Source organism: Budorcas taxicolor, chromosome 5 (assembly GCF_023091745.1).
Source record: "Budorcas taxicolor isolate Tak-1 chromosome 5, Takin1.1, whole genome shotgun sequence".
Lineage (NCBI taxonomy): Eukaryota > Metazoa > Chordata > Mammalia > Artiodactyla > Bovidae > Budorcas > Budorcas taxicolor.
The window spans coordinates 140,894,519-140,916,480 of record NC_068914.1 but is presented as its reverse complement, the minus strand read 5'-3'; the positions used below and the strand labels follow the sequence as shown (position 1 = coordinate 140,916,480).

General features: G+C 46.1%; 1 protein-coding gene across 2 annotated transcripts in view; it reads right to left on the bottom strand.

Moving 5' to 3' along the window:
* DUSP16 (dual specificity phosphatase 16) overlaps window positions 1-21,962 on the bottom strand; it is a 90,338-nt gene that overhangs the window by 30,680 nt on the left and 37,696 nt on the right. Inside the window, exons 3-4 of one of the 2 annotated variants that reach the window (XM_052640463.1) lie at window positions 18,721-19,311; window positions 17,449-17,587 (exon numbers count right to left, since the gene is read on the bottom strand). In XM_052640463.1, the coding sequence (XP_052496423.1) occupies window positions 17,449-17,587; window positions 18,721-18,948 (367 nt within the window). In that variant the 5' untranslated portion in view covers window positions 18,949-19,311. Of the gene's footprint in view, window positions 1-16,979; window positions 17,425-17,448; window positions 17,588-18,720; window positions 19,312-21,962 lie in introns of those variants that run through there. The other variant, XM_052640464.1, reaches the window with a different exon arrangement.

Genomic DNA, 21,962 nt, shown 5'->3' with positions numbered 1-21,962 from the left:
CTGCACCAGTGCAGGGAGCTGACACCTGCACCTGCAGAAGGAGAAGTATCACCCTTTTTTATCCCCTGTGTTGTTCAGGGCAAGGGTCAGCAGGACCCTCTGGACACCCGTGTGCATCATCTGTGCTTACCGTGGCATGCACAGTGCAGCCAGCTGGATGGCAGCAAGTTAGTGCCAATAACTTGCACTTGCCAAATGTAAGTGTCCATCCCGAGCCTCCAACCCAGGGGTCTGGACTGTTTTTATTCATAAGCAGTTTGCCTGTAAAGCTCTTACGGGAACATGGGAGACAGAGTAGGAGGTTCCATTACAGAAACCCCACTTCCTTCGTGGAACCGACGGGGTCCTCAGGGTCTGCACCTGCTCAGAGTGAAGATTTCATGTCTTGCCCTTTCCAAACATCGTTCCAGCCACACAAAACTCACTGTCAACTTACATGCTGTTCTCTCACCACGACCAGCCTATCCCACACAGTCTATGTACACACACAGGGTATACAAACCACATACACACACAGGGCATACGAACCACACACACACACAAACAGCATACAAACCACACATACACACAGGGCATACAAACCACACGAGCACACACGACATACAAACCACACACACAGGGCATACAAACCCCCCACACACACACAGGGCATACAAACCACACACACACACACACACACAGGGCATACGAACCACATACACACATGACTGAACATCAGAGGGAAGAAGAACACAGGCCGCTGTACTGAGTTCTCGTCCAGGCTTCACCATGTTCTGGTTGTCAGGTTTGCACAAGTGAATGACGCCCTCTGGCTGTTAGTTTTCCTGTTCCTAAACTGGGAGCAGTGATCAGACACCCTCACAGAGCTGTCAGAGGATGGAGAGGATGGGGCCAGTCAGGATGCCTGAGAGCTTGTGCCTGCAGAGGAAGCGCCCCACGGCACAGGCATCAGACATCCAGTTCCCAGCCTCGTCTGTGGCCTTCCCCCATCGCTAGTCTGCGGCTATTCCTCAGCAGGATTCACCTGAAACAGAACAAAAGCAGCAGTGCTCCGAAGGCTGCATCTCCCAGAGTCGGCTCTGGAGCACTGACCTCCTGCAGGAAGCTGGCAGATGGGACACTGGGACCTGAAACACTACATGGCACTTCTCCCTAGGAGACTCACAGCTCACATATTAAAAGCTCTCTGAGGAGCCTAAAAACCTCTAAGGAAACTGGTTTACTTTCGTTTAATTCAAGGTTCCCAAACTTATTTGACCATGGAATTTCCCCTCCCATTTTCCCCCTAATATCTTTTAATAGCTGGTGGAACTCACAGGAAACATCAAGTTAAGGCCGTTGCAACTACTGAAATACAGTAAATTGGAATTTCCACACTTAGAGTATAACCCACCAGCTATCTCAAAAAGGGATCAGTTAATACAGGCGTTTCCTGGTAAGATGACAAAGAATCTGCTTGCAATGCTGGAGACCCAGCTTCCATCTCCAGGTCTGGAAGATCGCCTGGAAGAGAGAATGACTACCCACTCCAGTATTCCTGCCTGGAGAATCTCATGGACAGGGGAGCCTGGTGGGCTACAGTCCATGGGGTCGCAAAGAGTTGGACACAACTTGAGCAACTAACATGTTCACTTCTCTCCTTAATACAGGCATATGTATATGCCTCTCATGATTCAGGATTCATCATTTTGCTTCTGTCCTTTTCAGTCTCTTAATGGCATAATACAATCATTTAAGGTGAGTTTTTTTTCCCTCAAGTAATTCTTGCAAAAACAAACATTAAAGAATCTCAACATTCTTGGCCTATCTTACGCTTGCTTACCCAACACAGTAACTGACGGCCGCAATTCTGATTACAATTTAATTGAATGGGTTTAAATTTTAACTTCCAGTAACTTTTGTGGTTCTGGTATTTCTCTAAGAAACTGCTGTCATATTTTTTTTTCCTATTCTGGCTCCAGAACAGTTCAGGGGATGGTCTCTCTCATTTAAATCCAACAAAACGGGAGTCTACGAAGTGTTCTCAGAAAACAGAAACTGGACCATCCAAGGAATTCCATTTTAAACTTATAAGTCATCATATTTACAAATAAGTCATCCTCGAGTTACTGACTATGTGACAAGCATTGCTCTAAGCACTTTATAAGTTTTGTTTGATCGTTACAACCCCTTGAAGGAGGTGCCTGGGTTATTCCCATTTCACAGATAAGGTAACTGAGGTTCAGAAAGGCACAGACTGATAACCAACAGGGCTGGGATGTGAACCCTGGCAGCCCAGCTTCAGACTGTACTCTCATTGGTTGCATTAGACCACATTTCTAAAATGCCATGGAATTAAGTGCCATGCTGCCTAGAATGTGAGCAACATGTCTGCTGTCATCTCTGGGGTCCTGCCTCATTTCAGCCTCGTTTCACTAGGCTGGAAATGGCCAAGGCCTCTCCCAAACAGACAGAAGAGCCGTGCTTCCCCCTAAGCCACATGGCTCAGAAGCGCTGATGAGGCAGAGAACAGAGAAGGCGGCCTGACCAGAGACGCAAGAGCTCTGTAAGCTCGAGGCGCGTGAGACCAGTAGCAAAACCGAGGATGGACTGGGGGCTCGCGGCTGGCTCGCGGTCACAGTCTGTGAACCGGTGGTGAGGCTGTCCTGCGTCTTGGTAACTTTCAGCCCGTTCCGTCCAACAAACTACGTTCAGAGAGGACAGAGTCTCTAACAATGGTAGAGTGAGAGCGGCCAGCCTGGGCTGTTCCAAGTCCAGCTCTATCATTCATGCTATCCTAAATCACTTCTAACTTCAGTGGGTCTAAAAAAGTAAAATGTGAGTGCGGCGCTAGAAAATTCTAATACAGAAAATAGAAAGAAAACAAACCACCATTTAGCATCAGAACAACCCCCCCAGAGCCAAACAAAACAGGAATAACGTGGTAAAACACATCATAAAGCAAACAGAACCCCCCCTTTTTTTAACAAATTTTTACAACTAATCTCTAGCAGCACAAACCCAAAGAGCCTTAAAATATTTAACAAATTTCATTGAAATCAGTGTTCAGTCTGGCTTGAAATGTCCCAAACCAGGACTCCTGGTCACTTCCACAGGAGTCTACCTTGGCAAAGAGTGCATTTCCCCTGATCTTTATCTCTGACAATGTTCCACTCTGCTGACATCCGCCTTTATTGACAGTTTTTTCCATTCGCTGACCTTTCATTCATTGCTGGACTCCAGTGACCCTGGTTTCATTTCATTAATTAATCACAGATGAGACACCTCCTGATCTACCCAAACCCTCGAGAAACTATCTGTGGCTTCATCAGCAACTCAGTTTTGAAATATGTCTAAAATGTCCCTCTTCCTCTATTAACTAGATCCACACAAGGAGAACAGTACAATTCATCTATGTGAACTCTCTGTGACAAGGGGATGACAGACGCAGAGTAGAGAGAAGTCTCGGCCCTCGCTCCTGACTCTGGTCCCCGGATCCCAAGTTAGAGTCTATTACGCCAAAAAGGCACAGTGTCGGCTCAGGATCCCTTTGTTTACTGTGAGACCAGCACTGGAAAAGTGTCACGCTCTTGAAAACAGTTTTAAAATAATTTTTAAAGTTGTCAAAGGTTTGACTCAACTGTCCAATCTGGCCAAATTTCTCCCATCCCTGGATTTTATGCTGCTTATTGTCTAGGAATGGAGTAAACAGAAAGTCAGACACCCATACGTTCTTCCCTAAGACAGACCTGAATCTCGGAACGTTGCACCCACTAGGGCCTCTTGTGCTAGGAATGCTTGTTTTTAAAAGGAAGGAAGACACATATGCAGACATCCTGGCCTGTAGAGAAACGGAGGTAGGGAGACCAGCAGACAGACACACAGACAGCACTGGCCTCTAAAGCTCTGGATAGATAGCCAAACAGATTGCAATGTTAAAAATCCATATTCTGTCTGTTGTCCACTACTTCACCAGGAGAATGCATGTTTATAAATAAAAACATACATATTACTTTGGAAAGAGAAAACATTTGGTACAGCTTAAAGGCATTCATGATTTGTATGTTACTTTCTTCTCGCTCAGCCAAGAAAACGCTTCTTAAGAACACCTCCTTCATAATTCCAGCCATAAATATAATTTTCTATAAGAGCCAATGTTAACCACCATCCCATTTTCATAGGGAGAAAAACTGCCAAGTAAAAGAAAATATACATAAAGAAACACCACTGAACAATTCTAATCGGTCATCTTTCTCTTCCTTCTGACCCTGGCAGTTATAAATCACAGCGGTGTTTCTTAAAAGTATATTTCCATAATCAACAAAAGTAGCACTGTACTACAGATGAGTGATGTTAATTTTCAGATTCAAGTTCTAAAAATGCATCCCTATCCTTGAAGTCAAACCAGAGATAAACATCAACTCCATGATTCTGAAGACATTTCACTGCAGGAAGAAACAGAAGGCTGCCCACTTATGTTTCAGTTCAAACAGGCAGCAGATCTAAGAGCTTTATCAGCTGTGTGTGCACTAAGTCACTTCAGTCGTGTCCGACTCCTTGAGACCCCGTGGACTATTGCCCACCAGGCTCCTCTGTCCATGAGCTTCTCCAGGCAAGAATGCTGGAGTGGGCTGCCATGCCCTCCTGCAAGGGATCTTCCTGACCCAGAGATTGAACCTGTATCTCCTGCAGCTCCTGCACGGCAGGCAGATTCTTAACCCTCTGACAGCTACCCAAACTGCGAAGTGGGATTCAAGGCAACCCCTTCCCACACTGGGGATGAAGTCCATGGCTATGTACAGAAATCTGTTTACACAAAACTCCACTTCATGAAACACATTATTCTAAAAAGTCACATGCAAATTTAAGTTCCACTCATTAAATCATTTTCACAGTTTACATAGTCTCGTAGGTTTTCAATATAGTTTTCATGTAGTTCAAGACTTTTGCAAAACAAAGTTCCCTTTTCTGTGGCATAAATATGACCCATTCATCTACTTATTCTGGAATGTATGTGAAGGACTGAAATGGAGTATTCCTGTGTCTGTACACAACAGCTCTTTCCATACTGAAAGTAAAATCTGGGCTTTGCTACTGCGCAAAGGAGACAATCTTAATATCAAACACTGAAATGTTGAGATGTGTATCTTGGAAGTACTGGGTTGGCCAAAACGTTTGTTCATGCTTTTCTGTACACTGTCATGGAAAAACCCAAATGACGTTTTTGGCCGACCCAGCATGTTAACTGCTCTTAAGAATAATTACTTTGCACTTTTAGTCTGAAGTGTCTGCTTCAGCCAACTTTATTCTTTAACCATTTAAAAATATTCAAGGATGGTCACAATTCTCCTGGGGTCTGCAGACCGTATATATGGAGAGTTGAAACTAGTTACATAAAATGAAAAGAAGAAGAAACGCAATGTAATTACTTATCTGCAAAGAAAGCAAGCAAAAATATGTAACTGTGGGAATACCCTGGTGGTCCAGTAGTTAGGACTCCGGGCTTCCATTGGAGGGGGCATGGATTTGATCCCTGGTCAGGGAACTAAGCTGTGTGGGCGAAAAAAAAAAAGTAACTGTACTTTTCCAGTGTTTTCCAGTGTACAAAGGTTGGTGTAGGGAAACCCAGCCACACAGGAGGGCAGAGAGCCTGGCACACTTTTCTTAGCAGCATCAGCAGCAACTATGTCCTACCTAGTTAACTGTCTGCTGAGCAGCACAGAAGAGAAAAAAAATCCAAATGGTGTGGAGCATTTATATTAAACTCTTATTCCACCCTTCCACTCCCTCGAGAGGAAGGGGGCAGACATGCATTTCTGTGAAGACCTTCCCTCCAGGAAGCCTGAGAAGAAGCCTTCATCTCATGAAACCTGCCCCATAAGTGACACTTCCAAGCTCCCTCTGTATGAAGTCACCAATCACCCGGCACGGTGGGGATGGGACAGTCCAGCTAAGTTTTGGATTAACATCGTTATCCAACACAATAAATGACTTAAAATTTTGCAAAATACTAGCATTAAAAAAAATCACTAAATACTAAAAGAATGTAACTTATCAGAGTTCTTATGACTCATAATTTCTAAAATTTGCATTCCTTAAGATAGTGTTATCTAGATCGATTCAACTGGCAAAATCCTGAAGTGTTGTTTAGTGAAAGAGTTCTCAGAAGATGTTGACTGACATTTTTTTTTAACGCTTTTATTGATGTTTTTAAAGTTATTATTTATTTATTTTTTGGCCATGCAGAGCAGCATGTGGCATCTTAGTTCCCAGACCAGGGCTTGAACCTGCACCCTCTGTATTGGAAGCGCAGAGTCTTAATCACTGGACCACCAGGGAAGTCCCTGGGCTTTCACATTGGTGATACGTAACAACGCCCAGAGACTCTTTCTCTTAAAACACACACGCACAGAGCTAGGCAGGACTCTTAATAAATCCCTTCACACAAAGATTGTTCTGAAGAGCACAGCCAGAACAACCAATCAAAAGGAATTATGGCCAGAACCCACCCGAGGGAAGGCAGTGAGCACTGTAAGCAGGAGAGAGGGTCAAAGGGGCCACCCGCTGGGTCCTCCGGTGACGAAGACACAGCCCAGCGAGCAGCCGCCGGAGGCTTCCTGAGGAGGCAGGATGTAGAAGGCCTCTGAGGTGGTTCAGGAGATCACCTTTGCTCTTGTGGTGGTGGTTTAGTTACTCAGTTGTGTCTGACTCTGCGAACCCATGGACTGTAGCCTGCCAGGCTCCTGTCCCTGGGATTCTCCAGGCCAGAATACCGGAGTGGGTTGCTATTTCCTTCTCCAGGGGATTTTCTCAACCCAGGGATCGAATCCAGGTCTCCTGCCTTGCAGACGGATTCCTTACCGAATGGGCCACGCTGTAGTTCACCTGGAAGTCAAGACTTCCAAGGTTGCATTTGGGAACTTGAGGTCCCAAATTCCAATCTAACATTTTCAACCCTCTTTTGGGCATTTGCACTTGAAAGACTTACTGACATTTTAAAAATAAATTCCAAGGCAATATCTCGTTCTCTTTCACTCTCTATCCCTGTACCTGTTGGCCCCGTTCTCCTAGTTGCCTTAGCAGCATCCTCCTGGCATGGCAACACTCAAATTTGCCTTTGCGACGTCTGTCTGTCTGTCCCTGCCTCATCATCTCCCCTACCACACCCCTGCCCGTGAGCTCTGAGCTGCATCATTGGATAAATTCAGGAACAGCTCTCTTTGATCCACCTGTCCTTTCCCCAACTGGCTTCCACTCTGTTGCCCGATTAAGCTCCTAAAATAGTTCTGATGTAACCTGTGCTCCCAAATGCCCAGAGAATGCAACCCAAAATTCCTGGTTAGCCACTCAAGCCCCTTCATCATCTGACCCCGCTCTACTGTCCACCTTCACTGTCCCTGCTCCACCCACTACATCCCAGGTCCAATCATCTTCCTCCTGTTTCCCCAGCACACCTGAGTGGTCTCATCGCCAGCCTCTGGCCATTCAGTTCTTATGAACCAGAGGCTGGCACGGATCACAGCTCTTCTCCAGCTGCATATGCCACGGTTCTCTTACCGTGACAAAGAGAATATACAGTTTACCTTCTTATCACCCACACTGACTCACCACCAAAGCAAGCTTCATGATACAATCCTCTCTTACCATGGAGCTGCTCTCTAGTTTCAATTCTAGTACTCTGTTGCGTTCTTAAAATTCTGCTGTATTAAAAAACAACAATAACAATCTTCCCTGATCAGTGTATCTAAATATGGTCTTGCCAACTTAGAACTTCTTTAAAATACACAGCCACAGTACTACCCTGACAAGCCGATGGTTACAGCCCCACGCTTCCACCTCAGGGAGCACGGGTTCCATCCCTGATTGGGGATCTAGGATCCCACAAGCCATGCAGTGTGACTAAAAATACATATTCGTTGTTGGTTGTTGTTTAGTCGCTCAGTCATATCCGACTCCTTCGCGATCCCATGGACTGCAGCCCACCAGGATCCTCTATCCATGGGATTCTCCAGGCAAAAATATTGGAGTGGGTTGCCATGCCCTCCTCCAGGGAATTCCTGACCTAAGGATTGAACTCGCTCTTCTGCTTGGCAGGCAGATTTCTTACCACTGGGAAGCATATACATACACATATATATGAATGTATACACAGCCATCACATGGCAGTATTTTCCACTGACCCGGTCACTGTGAATTCTCATTCCGTGTTTGTGGTGCCCTCTTATCTCTCCAGTTATAACACGCTGTGTACTGTGTGTAAGAATTGTGTCTCACACTTGTTTGCAATCATCTCCGGATTTCACACAATGCTTAGCATGTAACTAAATGTTTACTGAATCCTTTCTTGTTACAATGAATAGCTGTTGATGGACATAAATCTCGTGTATGCTTGGTGTTCAAAAGGATTTCCTGATTCCACTCAGCGCTGAGAGCTCTGTGGGCCTGGGTGGGAGCCAGAACCTCTTCCTACTCCTCCTCTGAGGCCCCAGAGGACCCTCAGGGTGAGTGAGGCAGCTGAGAGCAAGCAGAACATTTCTCTGATGTCAAAAAAAAAAAAAAAGGAGGGAGACCTGGTAAATGCTGCCTGCATCATCCAGAATCCCCGGTGAGTCCTCAGGTGCTTCTGTCGTGTCTAGGGAACTTCCCTCAAGAGACAGGCTCAGGCCTTCAGACCCCTGACCTCCAGGGCTCAGGGGACCAGGGGCAACAGCCCTCAGGAGACAAGCTGGACCAACGACAGACTGACCCCGGCTGAGGACGAAGTGGTTGCTGTCTGTGCCCAGGGTGACCAACAGCGGACAGGGCCTCCTGAGACCCCTCACCCCCATCAGGAGACAATGCTCTGAGTCAAGGGGAAAAGGGAACAGGAGTCTGGTCTCCAGAGAAGGGCTCCTCGGAGCCCAAATGGCCTTTCCTCCGTGAAGCTCAGGCTTCTAACCCACACCCACCCTGAGCAGCCCTCCCATGCGCCCACTTTGCTGTGTCCGCTCTAGCAGCTGTCCTCCTCTGGGGCCAAGTGCGCCGCCTCCCCACGGACATGGTGGAGCATCGGGGAAGGAAAGGGCCCCCAACTGTCAGCCAGACAATACTAGAGGCCACTGGCATCTGCACTTGGTTGAGAGATGGACTTGGGGCTGGGTTGATGGGACCCTGGTGATCATGCCAGGGGCTGTCTCTGGAATGGACACTTTAGCAGGACAAACTTCAGCCAATCAATCAGATGAGCAATTAGCTGACTATGGTGCGTGGCCAGAGGAGTGTGTGTGACAGAGGACACGCACCTCTGTGTGGGGACCAGGGGAGGCTGGAGGGCTGCCGTGAGTCAAGTGGGAGATTGACCCAGATATGAGGGAGAGGGGGGCACATCAGGGCAGAGAGGGGCGCCTCAGGGCTGCAGGGCTAGGGCACTCGAGACCCAAAGAGCTAAAATACACACACAGAGCAACCTGAGGACGGACAAGGGCCTGAGACGAAGGTGTGAAGGCGGGCAGAAGCTGTCACTGCAGGGCCCTGGAGTCAGGGAAAGATTATGGAATTTACCCCCAAAGTGCTGGTGTGTATTAAGCCAGGGGGTGATAAAATCAGGGTTACATTAAAAATATAAAACAGAGACGTAACGCTGGTGAGAGAGTGAGTAATGGGGTGGGGGGAGAGTGTGGACAGGGTGTGTGAGCAGCAAGGAGGCCCCTGGGCAGATGTGGAGGGGTAGTGTTGGCTGGAGTTGGTAGCAGAAGTACAGAGCAAAGAGGCCAGAAGAAAGCTCTGGTGGCCGAGAGGTAACGGGTGTCACCGAGTCTCCAAGGCATCCCAGGCCACCCCAGCCTGACAGTATTTCCACTCAATTCCCCTTCCTCTCCGTCACAAAAAGTCTATTCTGTCTCCTCCCTACTCTTAAAATCAATGTCCACTCTTAACATCTGTAATCACCTTTCCCTTCCTTTCAGTTAGTCTACCGAGGTCCCTCCCCTCCGCCCCCAAATCTTACTCATCTTTCAAGGTCTGATCAAAATTCCACCACTGTCACCAACTCTTCCCCAAGCCCGGCAGGCGACACCCAGTCACGCCCTTCACCAGCTGGCACACTGTCAACCGCACCTCTGTTTCGTCCACTTCGAATGTGGGACTCCAAATTAACTCTGTGTTCTTAGGTGCGGGGGTGAGAGGTGTGCTTTCCCAGCACCCCGTCCCCCAGGCGCAGCCCAGGGCCCACACAAGGAAGCCCTTGGACACTGAGAGGCTGGCTGAATGGATAGGACACAAATGACATGATTGGGTCAGGGAAAGACTGATGTCACCGTTGTCACCCACGGGGCCTCTGGGTGGCTTGTGCAAGGTGTCACGGTGAAGAACCATCTCTAGCATGGTCTGCAGTCCAGCTGTTGAACAGAAGCAGCCCCGGGCATGACGTCTGAGGTCCGGGTCACTTAGGGAGTGACACAGCTGTCTTGTTACCATACTGGCAGGTAGCAACCGGAGAAAAGGGGCTCTAGTCTGGATAATTGCATGCAAACTGAGAAACAGAGCCAGCAAATAGACGGCAACCAGGGCGAAACAGAACCGAGTTTTAGTCTGTTTTCAGTGGCTCTTGGTCACCGCAGCTTTTTAAACATGAGAAGAGGCAATTCCTGACTTACTGCAGTACTTTGACTAGACCCCATTAACACCAATCTGTTTCACCAGCTACCTCAGGATTGAAAATGCAATGATTGAAGACTTCCCCTCCCAAGACACGGGGACAGAAGAAACGCCCCATGGGATAAGACAACAGACGGTGGCACCAGCAAATGTGTAAGTGGGAGGGTCAGCTCCTGCCCTGCTTCCACGTGGAAGGACGGTGACCAGTGCCACTGAACCAAAGCAGCACATTTCTCCCATCAAAGTCCTAACCAGGCCCGACCCTGCTTAGCTTCCCAAATCAGATGAGATCGGACACGTTCAGGGTGGAATGGCAGTAGAAAGCTGCACATTTTGTACACAGAACTGCTGAGTCTAGATTCCTGTTAAACTGGAAGTGAGTGAAGAGTCAAGCACGTTTTTATTTGCTCCCAGCTCTAACCACACTAGCAACTCTGAATCAGAACAAAGAAATACATACTTGGCCTTTAGCAGACATTCATCGAAGACCTTAGCTGTGTTTAGAGATGAAATGTTTCTAAAAACCCTTAGCACCACACTTGACACTGATCCCCCTGGTGAGTATCTTCTATTGTTACCCAGAGTCATAATTCAGCTCAGAACAGAATAGACTTTTATTTGATGATTCCCCGACTGAAAAAGATTAATGCTTAAAAATGTTATATACAGTGTATTTTTATATGTTGCTTCTTTCATACAATGTGAAGTAAGAATATGACTCTGAAGTCCACAAAGAAGCTGAGAGAAGGCTACCACGAAAAGAAAGCACAGACTTGACCTGAAGTGGGCACCCCTGATTCTCAGTCCAGCCTCCTCAAGGAATTCCAGAAGACTGGGCACAGAGCTTGGGGAGAGCTGGAGAGAGTCATTAGTAGTGTTAGTCGCTCAGTTGTCTCTGACTCTTTTGCAAACCGATGGACTGTAGCCCACCAGGCTCCTCTGTCCATGGCAGTCTCCAGGCAAGAATACTGGAGTGGGCTGCCATTCCCTTCTCCAGGGGGTCTTCCTGACTTAGGGATCGAACTCGCATCTCCTGCATTGGCAGGCAGATTCTTTACTTCTAGCACCACCTGAGAAGCCCAGGGAGAGTCATTCCTCATTTATAAGTGAAAGGGCTGAGATCTGTGATTCAGCTCCAGGGGTTTTTTGCTTCAAGACTATGCTGTGCCTCATCACAGGACACAAATGCGGGCTGCATGGACCTCTGCTCAATGTTATGGGGCAGCATAGATGGGAGGGGGTTTAGGGGAGAGTGTGTGTGTGTGTGTGTGTGTGTGTGTGTGTGTCGCTCAGTCGTGTGTGTGTGTGTGTGTGTGTGTCGCTCAGTCGTGTCTGACTCTTTGCCACCCCGTGGACTATTCAGGCTCCTCTGTCCATGGAATTCTCCAGGCAAGAGTACTGGAGTGGGCTGCCATTCCCTTCTCCATTGGGGAAGAATGGATACATGTATATGTATGGCTGAGTCCCTTCACTGTTCACCTGAAACTACCACAACATTGTTAATCAGTTATACCCTAATACAAAAATTCAAAGTTTAAAGTTTGGGGGAGGGGGGGAGAAATGAGTGCTGGAGAACGAACCAACTGCTGTGGGTCCCTTTTGCTTTCACCCAGAGTTACAAGAGCAAAGAAAGAGAAGGAAATAATAGAAGAGCATTTTTATCTGTAGGTTGATCTTTATTTCTAGTAAATTAACCCATTTATTCTCCATTATATTAGCACACACAAAAATGTCCAAATTTAGAGGCTTTTCTTTTTTTTTCTAATATATTTATTTTCAATCTGGCACCCTTAGAAATATAATAGACAAAGGCAAGTAGAATTAAGTAATATGATGAATAATTAAACGCCAAGAAACAAGATTAGCTTTTAGAGAGTTTCCTGGAAGTTAACAAGACCAAAAAAGTTGATCAATAAGTCAATATTGGCAACTGTTTATACCCATCAATGATGAGGGAGAACTTTCCAAAGGGATCCAAGTTCATTCTTTTTGGCTAAGATGAGGCTACAACTCACAGTAAAATGCTTTAATCCTCTGAGGGGTGAAACAATGCTATGGTTTAATCCGGCTTGGTTACTGGAAGACTTTGTAGTTTAGTCACTAAGTTGTGTCCGACTCTTCTGCGACCTCATCGGCTGTAGCCAGCCAGGCTCCTCTGTCCATGGATTTCCCAGGCAAGAGTACTGGATTGGGTTGCTATTCCTTCTCCAAGGGATCTTCCCAACCCAGGGATTGAACCCATGTCTCCTGCATTGGCAGGTGGATTCTTTACCACCGAGCCACCAGGGAAGCCCACTGGGAAACTTGTGGTTTGGTTTAGTCACTAAGTCGTGTCCAACTCTTGCGGCCCCATGGACTGTAGCCCACCAGGCTCCTCTGTCCATGGGATTTTCCAGGCAAGAATACTGGAGTAGATTGCCATTTCCTTCTCCAGAGGATCTTCCCAACCCAGGGATCGAACCCAGGTCTCCTGCACTGCAGGCAGATTCTTTACCGACTGAGCTATGAACTTACTAGTGGCTAAATAATGAATTGACTTCATATAAACATTTGCTTCAACCAGCCTCAATTCATATGCATTCGAGGCCGTGCCTCCTCCTGTGAGTGGCATTAGGTTTTCTAGAGCTGTCAGTTCCTTGCCACAGTTCAGTATTTCAGTACTGCTCAACTGTACCAGGGTTTTTATTAGATCTTAAAGCCATGCTGAAATCTACTTAAACGATGGAAACATTTTTGTATTAGATACCTTTCCCGTAACAGCTGTGTATTTCTTAAAAGACTTATTTATTAATTATTATTTTGCTGCACTGAGTCTCTGTTGCTGCACGAGAGCTTTCTCTAATTGCAGACAGTTGTGGTGTGCGGGCTTCTCGTTGCTGTGGCTTCTTTTGTTGTGGAGCACGGGCTCCGGGCTGCGCAGACTTCAGTAGCTGATGCACGTGGGCTCTAGAGAACAGGCTCAATAGTTGTGGTGTGTGGGTTTAGCTGCTCTGTGGCAAACGGGATCTTCCCGAATAAGGGATCAAACCTGTGTCCCCTGTGTTGGCAGGAGGATTCTTAACTACTGGACCACCAGAGAAACTATATTTTTGCTTTACCTGAATGAAGACAACTTGCCTATCATTTATTTCAAAATACTTCAAGTTCTTGCTACACTTTCCGATTAGTTTCATCATTGTTTAATGTAATGACTTATTCTAAACTAGTAAGTCGTATGAAATACAAACAGTCTAAACCTACCTGTGAGCTAATTTATATATCAGATATTTATTGAAAACTGAAAAAGTGCTTGGCCTTGTGGGGAACACAAGATGAACAAGGACAACGTCCTTAGCTTGAAAAAGAGAAACCGGCAGGGGAGTTAGGAAAAAGAGAATCCAGTAGGGGAGTTAGGCTAACAAATGGAAAAGATACGTGACAACACAGGTTTAAATGAGATTTTAAGAAAATAATCAAAGATGTGCATGTGGTGGATGTCTATCAAATATTAATCACTCGGTTTAGAGTACTGGCTGGGCTTAAAAGGAGGGAAAGTTGATCAGGCCAGGGTCAAGGTCCCTGGCCAAGCAGGCCCACAGATGTAGTCAATATAGGCTGAGTTCACTGCAGAATCAGGTCAAAGTTTCAGGATTGGAAAGTCTTACTGATAATCAGCTGTTAAAGTGGCTTAACAGAACCCCTTTCCCTGGCAGAGAAGCTAAAGTTTACCAAGCTAGCCCATCCCAGGGCCGGACCTGCTGTTCCATACGGAAAAATTAAGCCCAGAGCCCCAGTACTGCTTCCACTGTCAGGAAGACCTCACTGTTAATGTCCATGTAACTAGGTCCCACAGGTAAGTCTGGGTCTCCTCTTGCTTGAGGGGAAGAGCTTGTTAAGATACTTCTTCTACCAGCTCCTTGGGGAGGTCCTCTAGTTCCCTTTCTCCAGAGTCATGACTCTGAGTAAGGTGGCCCCAAAAAGAATGGAGCAATTGTGAATGGCCACAATTCCTCTCCTCATATATAATGACTATAAAAAGCCATTTCACGTGTCTGATACTTTCTTTCTGAACAATCTCAGAATAGCTAAAAGCGCTAACGTGATGGAGAGATTACTGCAAGAAGCCACTTTGTCTTTCCATTATCAAATCCCCATGGAGCCAACAAGCATACCTAACTGCTGAAAGCATCAAGGGGCAGTTTGTAGTGAAAACTGTCTCCAGCGACCCTGTCATTTCCCGCAGCACCTGTGGGGCGCTAGTGTGCTTGTCAGTTATTTCCCTTCCAAACAAAATTATTGAAGAAACACGTGTCGATGTGTCCTTCTACCCCATATCCCTGGGATGTCCTCTGACCATCTGGACCTTGGCAAAAAAAAAAAAAAAATGAGCCAAGAACTGACAGCCCTGCCTTCCCCACCAGTCTTCCACTAACTACATTCTTCTGTCTACTCTGAGGAACAGATGCACTAACCAAGAAAATGTCCAACTGGCCAGAGGCTTTTGGATGGCTGGGGAGGCCTTTAATCATCCAGAACCCTCTCTGAGGTGTCCTAAGAAATCCGGCCGCTCAGACACTCCCAGAGAAGGCCATTCAGTCCTTGAAACCACCTTTGAAGCTAAGAGAAATAACAGATTCTGGGGTGTGGATGGTGACACGGAGATACACATGTGTGGTTCCTGGAGCTGCCTCAGTGAGCCTCCGTTTAGGTCTAGGACACATCCCTGTGCAAAGGGGAGACGCTGAGGGTTCTGACCCAGCACAGGCCCACGGGTCCCTAGGGCTGATCGAGATGATCGGAATGAGTCCTTTTACTTCCTTGCTTTCCAATGAATGCCCCTCCCAAAGCTGGTAAGAGTGTGGCTCATAAGAACCTTCCAGGTAACAAGGGCATATTCCTGGAGAAGGGGGAGGAAGTTACTTGAGTAACTAAAACTCGACATGAGCTCATTCCTCCGGGTGCATCTGCCCAGCCAAGTTGTCAGGTCAGAGGCCCGGAGCGAAAAACATCTGAAACAAGAGCCAGGTGGGATAATCACTTTCCAGGTGTGCCCTGTTTAAGAAAAACCTTGGTACTGATGATATGATTCCAAGGTAAAGTCCCACACAGTGGCCCCAGGAAGCATGAATTGCAGTCCTAAACTCAGCAACTGAGGTCAGTGGAACTCTAGTAACAGTAAGAAGGCTGAGTGCTGAAGAACTGATGCTTTCCAACTGTGGTGCTAGAGAAGACTCTTGAGAGTCCCTTGGACAGAAAGGAGATCAAACCAGTCAATCCTAAAGGAAATCAACCCTGAATAGTCACTGGAAGGACTGATGCTTAAGCTGAAGCTCCAATAATTTGGCCACTTGATGTAAAGAGCCGACTCACTGGAAAAAACCCTGATGCTGGGAAAAACTGAAGGCAGGAGGAGAAGGGGACAACAGAGGATGAGATGGTTGGATGGCATCACCGACTCAATGGACATGAGTCTGCACAAACTGTGGGAGATAGTGAAGGACCCAGCAGCCTGGTGTGCTGAGGTTCATGGGGGTTGCAGAGTCGGACAAGACTTAGTGACTGAACAACAAGTAACAATTGTCAGATTTAACACAATTATACTCCCAGTAAAACAGTGTGCCTACCATTCATAGTGCTGTGAATTCTCCATTACAGAGTTCTGAGAGCTACATTCTGAGACACGCTGGCCTCACTTAAGGCAAGAATCACAGCATAGAGGAAACACGTGGCAACAGATGACCTGAAAGTGACAGGTAAACTACGCTTATTCTTAAGAACAGCAGCAAAAGCTGGTGAGAGAGAACTGGAGACGCGGAAATCTTATTTAAGCCTTCAGAGAGTTTTAAAGTGATAACACACCAGTAACTGATGATTTCTCTGACAACTGAAATACCTGTACCTCTAACACATAATTGCCAACATCATCAAGGTCAATGGAACCTCCTTGCAACAAAACACAAAAGGTGTGAAAGTGATCGTTTCTGTCACTATTTTGTTTTCCTTGGGTCAGATTTTTGAAGGTACACTTGCCGATCACTGTGGTAGAACCCAGTGTACACATAGCGGCTTTGTGGCAGAGGTTACCACGCACTGTCAAACTGTATTCCCCGTTCTGGGAGACCATGTGAGTGGAAGGGCTTTAGGACCATCTGCCAAACAGAGGAAGCCAAGGATGAACAGTCGGCTTTGGAATTCAGTGAGACAGAACTCCCACACCACCCTCCTTGAGGGCAGATATAAAACAGCCTTTACCATGTACTTTATAAAGTCATCTGGTTGCTTAGCATTTGCAAGTTGAGACTTAGTTGTGAAAACAAACCACACAAAAATATGTAAATTAGTTTGAAAATACTCCCCCTAATTATTAGAAGAAATATTCTACGCACATTCTCTTCCTATCTTGTTGTACAACATGTCCAGGACAGGCGATCTTATCACCCAGAGTCCAGCTTAACCGAGGTTCACATTGAGCACTGGTCGGGTTCTTGCCTTGGGGTGGGAGCTGAGATGCAGATTACGCTGTGTTCACAGACTGCAGGTGAAAGAAAAAGTCCCAGATAGAAGCAGCTGGCTTTGAGCCATCTGTACGGGCACACAGATCTGCGTGGCCTTCTGGCTAATAAACAGCGAATGAAGAGGCATTTGAGCGAAATCAAAAATGCACTGGCCAATGGGGAAGGACAACCATATTCAAGTTAGGTAGAACAGTCTCATCAGTCAAAAGCTACAAAAAAAATCATTTAATGTGATGACCTCAAAGCTTCATCCATCAGTGCTTTGAGCTCGCTGTGGAATCCTGCCCGCTTACAGGATTCGTGAGATCCTGAGTCCTCTCGCTCCTGCCCCAAGCCTTACCTGCGAGCAGGTGCACAGAGCTGAAGCTCTTCTCCAGTTTACCCAGGAGGACAGTGAGAAAACAGTCTGAAGCCAGAGAGGCCACGTCCTGGGAGCTCTGATCGTACACGACAACCTTCTGACTGCAGTCAAGGTCGACCTACAACGTAAACGTGAGGCTGTGAGGAAGGAGGGTGAGGAACAGTCTCCAAATCGCTGCCACTGGGGCAAGTGAACTGCTTCCTGTCTTCATTCATAACCTGAATATCAGAGGGAGGGGACACAGGTATACTTATAGCTGATTCATGTTGGTGTACGGCAGAAACAGCACATTGTAAGGCAATTATCCTCCAATTTAAAAAAGTTTTTTAAGTATATTAAAAAATATTTGAATAAAAATGAGACCTGGTCAATGTACTGGATAAACCAGGCATACAAATGGTTTAAATGCTTGTAAAAATCAACTTTTATACGGCAAACTTGATGATGTTTCTGTGTAACTGTGCTCACAACTCCTTAGTTTTAAATCCATAACACTATAAAAAGGGTATGAAAAGCATGTACAACACAACAGTATGCAACATAAACATAATGATTCTTGAGCTGAAGAAACACTTAGTGATTTCTACATAGTAACATACCAGTTGTTTAGTAAAACTAAAGCATGAATTCATTTTTATTCCTGAACAAAAGAAATCGCCTTACCTATCACAACGTGAAATTCTGGTATCCTAAGAAAAACTTGCCTTGAAGATCCTTAACTTCTGATCATTACCTTCCCACAAATGAGAAGTACTTCTAAAATAATTAGTTTCTACTTCTTTTCCCAGGGCACTTGAAAACAATGACTCCCTTTCATTATGTTTGTAAACAACAAAAAACAATGTTCTGTGCATGCTCAATTGCTCAGGTATTAATTGTTAATAACACATATGTAATATTATATTTATATGTAATTACTAATTGAGTATTAATAAAATATTGTATTAAATATAACTTATTTGTGACTGAATTAATAAAACAATTGTTTTAACATTAACAGGAAAACACAGCACGTGATCAAATTAAAACAGGTTACACCTTTCTGTACAGTTCAGGAAAATTCTGAGCAGGGACACTATTTAGAATTAGTGAATTATTTCGAGATATCATAAGGTACTAAAGTTTAAAAAAAGCAACCAAAACTTCCCCAAATTACGTTCTCTCCTTAAAAAGGGGGCTTCACTTAAAATAGATCCCCATTCACTATGTTCATTTATTTTCAAAAGGAAAAGAAAAAAAGCAAGCATGTACCTTATGTTTGGCCGAGTGCTGGATGAGCTCTGTAATTAACACTTTGTCCTGTTGCAACCTTCGCTTCATAAGCTTGGAGCAGTTGATATTAATGGCCTCCAAAATGTGGGACGTATTGTATTCCACGAATGGCCGGCTATCAATTAGCAGCACTTTTTCCGTTCCACTTTCCAGCAGAGCCACCAGCCTCTCAGTAACAATTTGAGTTCCAATCATCTCATGGGCCATGACAACAATAAGTCCTCTTTTCCCACCTCTTCCTTTAATTTGCCACGATGATGTAATGGTGGTGTGCTCAAAGGCTCAGCCACTCCATTGTACTGAAGTGTGTGAGGTCAGGCTGGTGGTGACTGGATAGAGCAGAGTTAAACCCATTTTCGGCGAGAGCCCTCCAAGTGAATGTCTCTTTCTCTTTCCCGTTGATGTGTTCTCGCAAAGGCCTCCGTCCACAAAGCAGCCCCTCACATTTGATTCATAAAGAGATGACTGGAATAACCATTCCCACAAAAGATGCTTTGGGGCGGCCAGTGCATTACATCATTCTTTACCTCTGTTCCCTCGCTCCAACAGCTTGCCACGGGGCTGAAAAGCCTACACCGAGAGAGAATGACAGACGGAAAACAAAACACGGGGGCCAGAGAGAGAAAGAGCAGCGGATTAGAGGGACTGTATGATTCATAATATTTACCCCATTAATCTAATTCCATACTTGACGCACTGTTTCATGTGAACAAACAAACAAAGGACAAGTAGGTAGGGCTTCAGGAAACATACTTCGATAATTCACTTTCACCTCAAAATATAAAAACTCAGAGATGACAAAAGAAGACACAGTCATGAATTGTAACCACCTGGGGGCCCAGAACTGATGGACTTATGGTACGAAATTACAAAGAGCTATAAAAAGCCACTTCGGGTATCTTTATTCCAGATGGGTTTCCTTCATTTATTTGCTTATTTCTTGAAAAGAGCACAAAGAAGAGCAGCCAGGGATCAGGTCAGCGATCCCGTGTTATCAGGACAAAAAGGCTCTTCTGATAATGGAGGTGTGATTGCTGTGAAGATTCCTTAAAACTGCCCTCTGGGAGAAGAGGCAGTAACCCGGGAGGTTCTGTAAATTTTGGCCACCTATTAAGGCAGACGGGGGACAGAATGACCGATATGCTTGTCACACCAAGTGCTGAACTTGTTGCCGGGGTCTGTGATGTTCTCGCTTCTCTCCCGGCAGACCCACAGCTAAGACGCTGGCCTGGTGCTCTCCCAGCACCTCGCAGTTCTCCTTTTCTTGTACCTTGTTTTTGCGAATCTCATGGACTCTCAGCCTCAGGAAACCTCACAGCTTCACTGTGGACTCTAAACCTAACAACCCAGGCAGACAGAGTTCTGAACAGTGGCCCTGACACTTCCTATCCTTTTGTCGTTCAGTCACTCAGTCGTGTCCGACTCTTTGTGAACCCGTGGACTGCAGCACGCCAGGCTTCCCTGTCCCTGACTGTCTCTGCTGCTGCTGCTAAGTCACTTCAGTCGTGTCCGACTCTGCAACCCCACAGACGGCAGCACACCAGGCTCCCCCATCCCTGGGATTCTCCAGGCAAGAACACTGGAGTGGGTTGCCATTTCCTTCTCCAATGCATGAAAGTGAAAAGTGAAAGTGAAGTCGCTCAGTCGTGTCCGACTCCTAGAGACCCCATGGACTGCAGCCCACTAGGCTCCTCCATCCATGGGACTCTCCAGGCAAGAATACTGGAGTGATTGCCATTGCCTTCTCCTGACTGCCTCCCTACTCTTCCTAAATTCCTAAGACAGACCTTTTCCTACTAACACTAATTGGAGTTTTGTGCCCACCGCTTAGACCTCACCCTGACCTTCACTATCCTCATGTTCCTATCTCCCCAGTCCATCTCTGCTTATAGGAAATGCTCTGCTACATTAAACGAGACATCCACTGTTGGCATTCAACTTCTAGAGGATAAACTATCTGACAGCAGGTGTTTGTATTATATTTCTCACCTCCACAGTGCTGTGCACATAAGATATTCAATTAACACTGTTAAAAGTAAGTAAAATTCTGTTCCAAAAATGACTTAAGATACTGAATAATTCATATTTGATTAACTGATAGTAGAACCCCTCAGGGCTTCCCAGGTGGGGCTTGTGGTAAAGAATCCACCTGCCCATGCCGGAGACTTAACAGACATGGGTTCAATCCCTGGGTTGCGAAGATCCCCTGGAAGAGGAAATGGTAACCCACCCCAGTGTTCTTGCCTGCAGAATCCCATGGACAAGGAGCCTGGCAGGCTACAGTCCATGTGGTTGCAGAGAGTAGGACATGACGAAGGGTCCTGAGAGCACTGAGAACCTCTCAATCATCACTGAGTCCTGTTTCCCAATCTCAGACTTACAAATTATTGGGCGGGCCAGAGGATCATTCGGGTTTTTCCATAAGATCTTAAAAAGATCGACAAACTTTTTAGCCAACCCAATAGGAACTGAAGCCTGGAGAAGCAGGAAGAGGTGGGATGGACAGAGGAGAGGTCTTGCCCTTAACTTCGGACAAATCATATTAACCTCTCAACCACATTCTCTTCATATACAAAATACAGATATATAACATCAGCTCTGTCACCCCACAGAGTTTGTTTTGAGGATGAAATTATCTCAGTAATCTCAAGTGATTAAGTCAGAAAGCAACCCGTCACCACATAGAGGAAGGAAGGAGAGTGCTGCAAAGATGCCAATGGTGAACACAGGTGCCTTGCAGCTGGAATGTGAAAGACATCCCTCAGCAGATAAAGACAGAGAAACTCCATGCTCCTCTCGTCCAGCTTCAGCCAGGCTGTGCCCCTTCTCACAAGAGCCAGACACACATGGAGTCAGAAGGCACCTGAGGAACCACCTCGTCCACCCTCACATCTTACAAATCAGCTCCATGTAATACATGGTTTCTCCGTTTCTCTTCTTCATTACAGGAATGCATTGCTTTTAGTACAGCCTAAATGGCAGTCAAGCACAAAAGTCATTTCTACTACAAGTGAAGAAATCAGAGCAGAGCATTTGTCCTCATTGACCAACCAACGTCTGTTTGCAAAGCACCTACCCAGGGAGTTTCTGAATCATGTCCTGCCTGGCCGGGGACACAGTTCACAGCCATGGCAGGACCTCTGCTCGGACAGCCTGACTCCTGCCCCACCCAGGGCTCCTACTCCCGAGTTACCCCATTTTCCTAAGAATCCGCTCCCGCA